The 12,085-nt window shown below is 41.9% G+C and overlaps 1 protein-coding gene across 1 annotated transcript in view; it reads left to right on the top strand.

Annotated features, from left to right (window-relative positions):
* The window catches only part of ADGRV1 (adhesion G protein-coupled receptor V1), a 453,964-nt gene that overhangs the window by 171,411 nt on the left and 270,468 nt on the right, over positions 1-12,085 (top strand). The window contains exons 76-79 of the mRNA XM_039911197.1: positions 693-864; positions 2,549-2,791; positions 4,898-5,305; positions 8,103-8,287. Coding sequence (XP_039767131.1) covers positions 693-864; positions 2,549-2,791; positions 4,898-5,305; positions 8,103-8,287 — 1,008 coding nt within the window. The remainder of the gene's footprint in view (positions 1-692; positions 865-2,548; positions 2,792-4,897; positions 5,306-8,102; positions 8,288-12,085) is intronic.

Below are 12,085 nucleotides of genomic sequence, written 5' to 3'. Positions count from 1 at the left end.
TCTCCTTCTCTTTCCCTTCCTCCCCCATTGCAAAAGATGTACTTGCAACTGAAAATAACATTCTCATCCCTCTTCCCTGCCGTGAACAGGCTGGTTACACACATCCGCCTCTGCACCAGCCTGAGCCAAAGCGTAATATGAACTAAGAGGCTACCTTTTCAAAAGTGACTGTTTGCACCACCTTAATGGTAGGATTTAGACAGCCATGTTTCCCCACTAACACTGTCATCTTGGAAATGGCTGTTTAAGGGATGCTTTAGTTTTCAAGGGGATGCAAACTAACAGGTGTTCCTAACAGGAATCAGTTGGGTGTTTCTGTTCTTGTTCTTTTGGGGGAAGAGATTTTCAATTTGAGTCTCAATTTTTAGTTTGAATGGAAGGTTCTACTAAGCAATATGCACTGTTTCAGAATTGAATTGTCATCATTAGACAGTTTTCACTCGGGTTCCTAGAAGGGTCCACAGCCCTTCAGATCCCTTCAGAGGACTTCAGCTATTCAGGCAAAAAAACCAAACAAACCACACACAGTAACTCTCTCCACTGTCAAAAGTGCATATGAAGCGAAAATATCCATGGGAAAAACATCCCTGTTTTTCTCTGGTTTTGAATGGTTGGCCTGCATAATGAAGAACGAAAGCCACTTTTTCGTGATTACCTTTGTTAATTTTTATAACTGGTTTTCTTTGCCATAGGGTTTTTGAAGACGTCCAGATTTTTTGGAGGGTCACGTTGAACAAAACAGCAGTTGTGCTCCAGAGAGACGGAATAAACTTGGCTAATGAACTGGTGTCTGTGTCAGGGACCGTAACCTGTGCTGCGGGAGAAACAGAATGCCTGTTATATATTGAGCTCAAACCCGATAAGGCAAGTGAAAGTCAGAAGAAGAATAGGCCTGTTGTTAACTGCCTGGGCTTAGAAAGAATAGGTGTGAAAGAGACTGTAGTTAATCTTGTTATTTATTAAACACTTACTTTGTGCTAAGCATTGGGGTAGCTACATCTCCAAGCGGATGTGCTTTGTTCATTAAAGAGCAGGATTTCTAGCTTCCTTCACCTTGTTGCTGTGACCACCAAATGAATTGTCTGGGCCAGAGTCTGTACAAAGACTTGAAAGGAAGGAAAGGAGGACTGGATTGGTAGAAAGCAAAATTTCACAGAGAACTAACATTTTGATTAGGATCACAATAACTGATCACTGTTCCTGGCTGTGCCTTGGTGGATATTTTGTGTGTGTGTGTGTGTCCTGTCTTGCTCACAGCACAGTCCATCAATGGAATTTATTGAGTGCTTACTATGGGCAAAGCACTGTTGAGAGTACAATACAAGAGATTAAGTTGGCATGTTCCTTACCCATTACGACCTTACAGTGTAGAAGGTGTTACAGTGCTTCCTTGAGAGGGTATGCACTGGTGGGCACCCTAATAATAATAATAGTAGGATTTCTTAAACCCTTACTGTGCAAGTGCTGTGCTAAATGCTGGACTAAATACGAGATACTTTTTGTCAGTGGTATTTATTGAGAATGTGCAGAGCACTGTGCTAAGCACTTGGGAGAGTAGACTACAAGCAGAGCAGTAATTCAATTCTGGGATTGTTAGCTACAAGTAAATATTGTGATGATAATACAATTCCATATTTGGCTTTTGACCCTGACAGTTAAGGTAAGGCACACTCCCACTTGGCACTCAGGGGCTTAGTAAGAGGAAGAACAGGTATTAAATACCCATTTTGCAGATGAGGAACCTGAGGCACAGAGAAGTGAAATGACTTGCCCGAGGTCTCACAAGTGGTGGAGCTGGCATTAGAACCCAGTTCCTCTGACTCCCAGAGCCCTGTGCTTTCCACTAGACCATGCTGCTTGTCTCCATTTGGGAATGTGGTGGCAGTGGGATGATTACCGTATACTTCTGGTGAGTCAGTGGCTCTTGTCCTCTTGTCTTCTTGTGAGTTTACTGAATCTTGAGGAGCTTTGGATAGGAGAATTCAAGCCCACATTATTGCTGCTGTTACTAATCCTCTGCATTGAAACGTCACTTTATTTCCAAATCACTTTCACATGATCTCATTTATCCTCATCCTATGTCTGAGGCAGGGAGGGGGCAGCTATTCTATTTCTATTTCACAGATGAAGAAACTGAGGCACAGAAAGTTTGAGTGGCCCAAGATCTAGTAGTTAATTGCAGGACCTCAGAGCTTCCATGTTCATCCTTGAATATGTGCTTAACTGTTATACTGCTCTTGGGAGAGTACAGTATAACAGAGTTGGCAGATTTCTTCCCTACATATCACTATGTGATGTACAAACAAATATACCTTTGTATTTGGATTTGCTCCCTTTATTCACTCCTCCCTCAGCCCCACAGCACTTATATTCACATCTGCAATTTATTTGTATTAATGTCTGTCTCCTCTTCTAGACTGTGAACTCATTGTGGGCAGGGAACATGTCTATCCACTCTGTTGTATCTTACTTTTAGAAGTGTTTAGTATAGTGCCCTGCACAGAGTAAGACCTCCTGTTACTCCTTCCCTCTTGTTACTCATGAGCAGATACCTGAATTTGAAGTTGATTTTTTTGTGGAGCTCTATGAAGTGGGGGTCGGAGCAGCGGTGGACAGCAGTGCCAGATTCGCCCACCTGACAGTCCTGGAAAGCGACTCTCCTCGAGGCCTCATCTACTTTGCTGTGGGCTCTCGGTTAGCCACAGCTCATAAAAAGTCCACCGTTCTCAGTCTGCAGGTGGTTCGAGAAGCTGGTGCCACCCTGACCGTGTCGGTTAACTTCAGCAGCCGGGTAAGAATGGTTTCCTCCTTCACCTTTCACCGGTCCACAAGCATATAGAATATTAACCGAGTACTACAAGAAATCTCGATTTCCCCTGCCTCTTATCCAAGGCCACAAATGGGCCAATTCTCATAGGTGAGTGGGTACTATTGGGTGTAACGATAATGATAATGATAGTGATGTTTAAGTGTTTACTATGTGCCGAGCACTGTACTGGGCACTGGGGTAGATACAAGATAATCAGGTCCCGCATGAGGTTCACAGTAGGAGGGAGAATACATATTGAATGCCCATTTTGCTGATGAGGGAACTGAGGCACAGAAAAGTTAAGTGATTCGCCCAAGATCACACAGCAGGTACGTGGCAGAGTTGAAATTAGAATCCTGGTCTTTTGACTCCCAGACCCGTGCTCTTTCTACTAAGACATCTATCAGTCATATTTCTTGAGACCTTACTGTGTGCAGACCACGGTCCTAAGTGCTTGAGAGTGTACAATATAACAGAGTTGTTATAAGTATTCCCTGCCCACAAAGAGCTTACAGTTTAGTCGGGGAGACCAGTCTTAATACAAATGACCCGATTGTGGATGTGTACCTACACACTATGGGGCTGAGAGAGAGGAGAATAAAGGGAGCAAATCAAAGTGCAAGGGTTACCCAGAAGACAAGGGGAGAAGAGGAAATGAGGGCTTAGTCAGGGAAAAGATATGTCTTCAATAAAGCTCTGAAGCGGGGAAGAGGGGTTGTCTGTTGGATATGAAAAGGGAGGGCATTCCAGACCAAAGGCAGAATGTGGGTGAGAGGTGAGATAGGTGAGATGGAGGTACAGTGAGCATGTAAGCATTAGAGGCGCAAAGTGTGCCAGCTGGGTTGTAATAGAGCAGCGAGGTGGGGTAGGAGAGGGCAAGGTGATTGATTGCTTTAAAGCCGATGGCCAGGAGTTTCCATTTGATATAGTGGCAGATGGGCAACCACTGCAGGCTCTTGAGGAGAGGGGAAACAATGGATTGAACAGTTCTGTAGAAAAATGACCCAGACAAAAGAGAGATGTATGGACTGGAGTGGGGAGAGACAGGAGGCAGGGAGGTCAACAAGGAGGAAGATGCAGATCAAGGCAGGATAGGCTAGGTGCTTGGATGAACGAAGTAGCAGATTGGATGGAGAGGAAAGGGCAGATTTTAGCGATATTGTGAAGGCTGAAGCGACAAGTTCTAGTGACAGATTGAATATGTAGGCTGAATGAAAGAGATGAGGACATGCTGCTTAAGACAATTATCCCTTCATCAACTGTCTGGGGTCAGAAAATGCTTCTTAGTGGGATGATGGCAGGAAACATGTCTGCGAATTCGGTTATATTGTACTCTCCCAAATGCTTAATACAGTGCCCTGTTCACAGTAAGCACTCAATCAATATGATTGATTGATGATGGTTTAATAGAAACTACACCGATTCTCAATCCCAGGGCCAGGCTGAGGTTTTCTAGGGACCTTGAGACCCATGGAGACTTGGCAAAAGACATTGCATTCTTCCATCTCTGCAAGGCATTCCTTTCACAGCTCTGCCTCCCAACAATGTGTTGCCCAACTGGTATTAGCTGAAAATGTCATATGCCACCCAACGACTCTGCCTATAATATGAGGAATAGTAGAAGGGCTTCTGTTAAGATTCAATCTACTGTAACAGAGTACAGATCCAGTTTGCGTGGATGAAAATGTAGCTCATGGTGGATAAAAGTGAAATGTAAAGTTCAGATAATTTATCAAGGGCCACTAAGAGATTATTATTTCTTTTGATAAAATTAACTCTTGGGATTTTTGCATCTGTGCTACTGCCTCTGGGAATCTTCGTGGGAGAAAGTGCCATGAATTAATTTTAACTATACCAATAAGACCTACGCTTTCCTATTCAGTAAATCCCACTGCTCCTCTTCTTTCCCTTTGTTTTTAAGTCTCCTCCCTGCACCCTGCCTGGGTACAGGAGAACAGGTTATCATTCCTCCAGTCCCAATCTCATCTTAAAGGGAAACTTAGGTTGGACGTTTACAATTCCTCCATTTAAGATTAACCACATTTTAAGGCTTAAATGCATTAAAATGGTTTCTCTGTTGACCTCCAGGAGCTGAGAAGAGCAGAAGAGGTTGGCCGTACCATTGTATCCCCGGCTATTGCCGGGAAGGATTTTGCCGGAGCCGAAGGCACCCTGGTGTTTGTACCCGGGCAGAGAAATGCGGCGTTAGAGGTCACCCTAACCCCAGAGATGGGCTCTCTCAATCCATTTCCTAAGCGCTTCCAGATTGTGCTCTCCGACCCCACGGGCGGAGCTAGGGTCGACTTGGCCTATGGCACCGCCAACGTCACCCTCGTTTCAGATGCCGATAGTCAGGCCGTGTGGGGGCTGGCTGACCAGCTGCACCAGCCCCTCGACCACACCATTCTGGACCGGGTGCTCCAGACCTTGAACACCAGAGTGGTCACTGAGATGACTGAAGAACAGCTCAGTGCCGTAGTGCACATAACAGATAAGGTAAGCATTTGAGTGTCCTTTATGAATGAAGGAATGGCTTCCGTGAGCCTCCTGGGGCTTTCAAAAAGATAGTCGTCCAATGGAAAGGAAAAGGTAGAAATTCACTGCAGTAACACTGAGGTGCCATTTAAATTTGTCACCTGGGTGCCAAATTTTCACACTGGGCATAGGGCTGAAGATGGGGTAGAGCAGAGAGGAAAGAAATTGGGGAGAGGGAAGAAAAGAGGGGAAAAGGCAGGAGAAGGAAGAGGAAAGGGAAATGTAAAGGAAAAAGAAGGAAAACAGGCACAGAAGACTGTGTCTTGTCAGTTATGCTCCCAAGTGCCTAATACAGTGTTCTCCATCTAGGTGGTGTGATGTGAAATAATTTACCATCCCTGCTACAGTTGTCTCCTGCTTCTCCTCCCCTTCTCTCTTTCTCTCCTCCTTTCTCCTCCTCTTCCTTCTTCCTCCTCATCTTTTTTTCTTCGTTTTCCTCTCTTCTTCCTCCTTCTGTCCGTCTTGATGCTCCTTCCTCTTTTCTCCTCTTTTTTATTTTTTATGGTATTTAAGCACTTACTGTGGGTCAAACACTGTTCCAAGCACTGGGGTAGGTACAGGTTAATTAGGTCAGACACAGTCCCACACGGAGCCCACAGTGTGAAGTGGCACAACAGGTATTTAATCCCCATTTTGCAGTTGAGATAACCAAGACACAAAGAAGTTAAGTGGCATGCCCAAGTCACACCACAAGCAATTGGCAAATCCAGGATTCTGACCCCGGTTTTATGATTCCCAGGCTCAAGCTTTTTCCATTATGCCATGTTGCTTCTCTTCTTCCTCCTCTTCCTTCTCTTCCATCTTCCTCCTCCTTCATCTTCCTCTTCCTTCTCTTTAGCCCTCCTCCTCCACGTTCTGGATTATGAGCAAGCTCTTGCAGGCTTTTAGGTCCAATTTCAATTTAATTCTCTTTTTCTGCATTGACTTTCCACAGTCTCCTGTGCTTCAAGAGTTTGGTCATAGAGGTCAATGCACACATTTTAAGCAAATGCAGGGTATTACATATATATATTTTAAAAAATTGTTCTAAATTACATATTTTTCACTGCTGACAAGTTTTTGTCAGTAGGCTAAAAATTAAATTTCCTGGAAAAGGGAACAATAAACTGTCAAAAAACCTGGCAGACGATGGAGGGTGTGTCTTGCGTGCTCAGATGGTGCTAAAGAAGGAAGGCTGAAAATGAATACCCTTTATGGAAATGTTTGGCCTCCTGTTCCCCGTCTAGAAAGTAAAATGATAACCTTTTGAAACAGTTGTAGAAAGAAGTATGATGTGGTTTTTGGAGAGCAATAATTGAAAAAAAAATTTTCCAACCAGTTTGTTTTTTTTTTTAAGGTAGAAATCCTGTTTTGTTCCCTTTTTCAGTTACATAGCCGAAGACCATGGTAGTAGCAGAAGGTGGAAACGTTTTTAAGTTGGCTAAGAGTTATGGCTAGATCATTGTTTATTGATTTTGTTGGTACAAGGAGCAAGAAACAATAACAAGTAGATTGATAAACCAAATTTGAAGACCAGAATCACAAAGTGAATTTAAAAAGGAGTTTCAAATGACAAGAACTAATCATCTATGTTTCTTTATAACTCCTACCAGGAAGTGCAATTTGTCTTTTAATATGTTAGAGCACTGTATATGTAATGAAAAATGGAGAATAGCAGGGGGAAGCAATAGTATGTTATAAATAGCCAAAAAAACCCCACTGTAAGTGGCTCATCATCATAAAAGGAAAAAGACAGCAAGGCAGGTAAAGACTGTTGACTTTGAATGATGCTAGATTACCTCAACAACATTTCTTCATAGGATTCTTTAAATTTTGTTAACTGGAATTTCTGAAGACTTCCTGAATGAAATCTTTTGTATCAAGCTATGTTTCCATCTCAATATGTGATGGCTTTTAGAACACGCTATTAAAATAATTTACTTAGTTATTACTATGTTTCATTAATTTCCTTATGAATTATACAAAATTGGTCAGAATATAAATTAATATTCACATTGGAAGTACAAGAATGAAGGCTCATTTCTTGAAGTCCATTGGGAAGAATAGGATTTTGTCAATTAGGTATGCATATATATGCACCTTACAAATAAGGTAGTTATGCATTTATGGTGGGTCTGCTATATGTGGTGTATTTATGAGTATGATACTATTCATTTCTCATAAATAAGTGAATAAGTGAAAGCAGTGTTCATAGCATTCCCTGCACTAAAGTTAGTGAACTAAAAATGTGTTCAATTTTCTATTACTCTGAAAATGACCAACCCTATTAAAGTGATAAAATGTAGCCTCTCTCCTGCCCTCCTAAAAAGAGAAGAAAAAAACCATGGAAGAAGAATGCCCACTGGTCATTATTAAGCTACAAACAGTTATGGAACATGATCTGAGGTGTGTCATGTCCATGTTGTATGCTAACAGTTATGCTGCTTGTTTAGGACTTTGTAAATACTTAATATGTGGCAAATAATGAAAATATTCATTAAGAGCACTTGTGTCTTGATAGTATTGATGATACAATATTTCCCCTTTTTTGTAAATTGAATGCAGGTGAGTTTGGAATCAATTCAGATGCCAAGTGCTAATCAGCCACATTCTTCTTGGATAGCATTTCTAATGAAGGCAATTATTTCTAGTATTCAGCACTTGATAATAATCATGAATTAATACCTCTGACACCTAAATAAAATGGCTTAGGAAGGTGGTAGATCATGTTTTATAATTGCAAGACTAATACTTCGTTTCATCTTTGGACCTTGCCCAGGTGGCAGTCGAAGGCGAAAATCAAGCTTTCAGTGTCGAGAGCCGAAATAGTTTCTACGAGATCCTCTGTGCTCTTCTTAATCCGAAGCGTGAAGACACCAGGAGGTTCAGTCATTTTGCCGACGTGACTGAGAAGTTTGCATTTTCTCTTTCAACAGGGATAGCATGTGGCTCTCCTGGGGAAAAGTGAGTAGAGTTTAATAAAAACATATATATAACTGTGCTTGGGTCAACTTTGATCGTTATAATTAGATATTTCTATGTTCAAATATGCCCGCATAATATTTGGCAAAGGTGTGCAAAGATTAGGCAAAAATCTCTAAAAGATGGAGTGTATCAATCTAGAATGCCAGCAGGTCAACTCTGTCTCTTCTGTTTTCCATAGTTATTTTAGAGGCCTTGCTGCCTTGTTTATCTGCTTAATGAATGTGGTGACGGACAAAAATGTAGCTAATCCCCAAGTGATTAGCATTGCTGCTTAGCAACTACTAATGGGGCTCTTTGATATTCTTTATAGTCTCGTGTCTTTGGTGAATGACACAAGTAAGGGATATCACTTTCACCAACTCCAGTCCCCTGCTGGTGCTCTGAATTGAACTGCTCCATTGAATCCTGTCAGTTTCGAGGCAGGAGGCCAAAGGAAAAGGAAACTTGACTGCCACAAAAGTGTCAAGAAAGAGCAAGCTGGGGTATACTCTTCCGGGTATTCAAGGGGTAAAAAGGAACCCCCCCAAAACAAACTAGACTTTAAGTGGCTTTTTGCAAAGCCTCTTCTAAGTAGGTCATCATCTCTAGCTTTCTATCTCTGTGGCATTTTGCCCCAGCTCTGCCAGAGGGAACATGACAGGCAGGGATGAGAGAGTACAAGTGGTCCTACACAAGCTGCTAGCATTATCATCGTAATAAGAATAATTTGGGTATTTTATTCAGCACATACCATGATGATGAACGCTGAGCTAAATATAAGATAATCAGGTGGCGCACAGCCCCTGGCCCATAAGGGCTCCAGAACCCAAGAATAGGGGAGAACAGGTATTTAATCCCAATTTTACAGATGATGAAACGGAGGCGTAGATAAGTTAAGTGACTTGTCCAAGGTCACATAGGAGGCAAGAGCCAGAGTTGGGATTAGAACCAAGATCCTTTGACTCCCAGGTCTGTGCTCTTTTCATTAGGTCACACTGGTTCATCAGTTACTCCACATAGGTTCTTGGGGCTGAATTCACATAGGTTCTTGGGGCTGAATTCTTCAGGACTGGACTAAAGATCTTCCCTTGTTCCATCAATCATATTTGTTGAGTGCTTACTGTACACAGAGCACCGTACTAAGCATTTGGGGGAGAGTACAGTATAACAGAGTTGGTAGGCATGTTCCCTGCCCATAGCGAACTAACAGTCTACAGAAGCTTACAACAGCAGTCTCCATCCATACATTTCTTAGGACTTTTGGCTGTTGGGCTAATAAATGTCTTTTGGTTCTCAGACAACACTTGATAACATAGTTAAGTGAGGTTTAGGGGTTTAGGGAGATAATTAACAATTGATTAGTTCAGTTTCATAGCTGTTGACAGAATGATTTTTCAAAGCTTTCCTTTAATCAGTCCTTGTTAGGAATGAATCATGAATAGTTGTGAAGACAATTAGTGTTATCCAGAGCAGGAATCACATCAAATGTGCAGCTGCCATCTTCTCTGACTGTCACAAAGAGGTCCAGCGAGGCTAAGCCTACATAGGGAAATACAAAGCAGTTTGTTGGCAGTGTTGAAAAACCACACTGTATTTAGGAATACTTTAAGCTTCTCTGAGGAAAGGCACAATATAGGTATTGTGACCGCATGTATAATGGTGGTCACGTTAATAGTCCGGATATACATGCAGTATACAAGTCAGTATATACAATATATAATATACAAGTCAGTATAGATGAATAGAGAATTAGAATAGAGAATTAGAGTGAAAATGCATGTGTGTGTGTGCGTGCATAATTTCAGTGATTCAAGATTCATGATTCAAGATGGGGTAACTGATACTTCCCCTACCCCAACTCTATTTCATCTGTCCACATACTGGCTAAAACTCAGTTCATTTGGGTGGGAGTTAGAAAGAGAGATGAGAGAATTGCTTTTACCATTGTCCATGGAACCTCTATTTCAGGAGAAGCAGAGATGGGTCATAGTATAACATGTCACAACTGCAAATCCACTAGGAATCTCACCTACAAAACCAAAATGCCAAAAAGATTTCCAGTCCTTGTGAGCCAGCTGTGACTCCTCGTTTACCCCCACATCAGTTTTTTCATCCTGAGTCCCACTTTTTCCAGTCTTAGCTGTTACACTAATAATAATAACAGTACTAACTGACAAGTACTGTGCTAAGTGGGGGTGGATAAACTTCAATCAGATTGGACATGATTCCCATCACATATGACTCACAGTCTAAGGGCAAGGGAGAAGAGGTATTAAATACCCATTCTATAGATGTGGAAATTGAAACACAGATAATCCCAAGGTCACGCAGCAGTAAATCCTTAGCGAATAGAGCATGGGCCTGGGAGTCCGAAGGTCAAGGGTTCTAATCCTGGCTCTGCCATTTGTCTGTTGTGTGACCTTGGGCAAGTCACTTAATTTCTCTGCCTGTTACCTCATCTGTAAAATGGGAATTGAGACCTTGAGTCCCATGTGGGCGCTTAGTACAGTGCTCTGCACACAGTAAGTGCTCAATAAATATGATCGAATGAATGTGGGACAAGGGGCTGTGTCCAACCCAATTTCCTTGTCTCCACCCTCGCACTTAGTACATGCATGGCACATAGTAAGTGCTTAATAAATACCGTAATTATTATTATTAAGTGGCAGAGCCAGCATTAGAACCCAGGTCATCTGGTCCCCTGGCTGACACTCTTTTCATTAGACTTCAATGCCCCAGGAGTGTTGGCAGCATTATGTTCCGCTCAACCTGCGGGTCATTTTTTGAAATATTTCCAGATTGTTGTGCTACTTATGTTCAAAAAACATAAGTATGTCTCTACAATATAGACATATTGTACTACTGTACAGTTTAGCTATATATATATATATATAGGTAGCAATATAACAGACATATTCCCTGCACACAACGAGCTTAAAGGAAGTCTAGAGGGGAGACAGACATTAATATAAATAAATAAATTCCAGGTATATACAAGTAGGAGAGAGAACAGGTATTGAATCTCCATTTTGCAGATGAGAGAGGTGGGGCAAAGAGAACTGAAGTGATTTGTCTGTAGGAGTTGACAGAATCAGTCAATCAGTTGTCTTTATCGAGAGTTTACTGCCTGCAGAGAGTGCTGTACTAAGTGCTCAGGAGAGTACAATGTGACCATAGAAGAGAGTTAGTAGACATATTCCATGCCCACAACGAGTTTACAGTCTAGAGGATGAGTTCCTCTATCCTCCCACAAAAGACGAAACATTGTCCAAACTTCAACCACCTGAATCTCTCGGAAATGATCTCTGGCAGAGAAGCTTGTTGTTGTAGGCCGAGAAATGCTAATACTACTAATAATATTAACAATTGTGATGTGTTACGTTCTTACAACGTGCCAAGCACTTTGCTAAATACTAAGGCAGATAAGATACAATTGGATCAGACCCAGTTCCTGTTCCACATACAGAGCTCACAATCTGAGGAACAGGGAGAATAGATTTTCCTCATTTTACAGATGAGGAAACTGAGCCACAGACAAGTTGAGACTTACCCAAAGTTTTACCTCAGTGTACTAATCTCATCCATCTCACTGCTAACCTCTTGCCTATATCCTCCCTTCTCCTTTATATGTAACCGACCACTACTCTCTCCACTTGCAAAGCCTTATTAAAATCTCATCTCACCCGAGAGGCCTTCTTTGACTAAGCCTGTCTCATTTTCCTACTCCTTTTTCCACCCATGTCAACTATGCACTTGGATCTGTACCCTTTAATCACTAAACACTCACCCCAATCTCAG

Source organism: Ornithorhynchus anatinus, chromosome 1 (assembly GCF_004115215.2).
Source record: "Ornithorhynchus anatinus isolate Pmale09 chromosome 1, mOrnAna1.pri.v4, whole genome shotgun sequence".
NCBI classification, from domain to species: Eukaryota; Metazoa; Chordata; class Mammalia; order Monotremata; family Ornithorhynchidae; genus Ornithorhynchus; species Ornithorhynchus anatinus.
The sequence above is the reverse complement of the archived record's forward strand: the minus strand, read 5'-3'. Positions and strand labels throughout refer to the sequence as shown.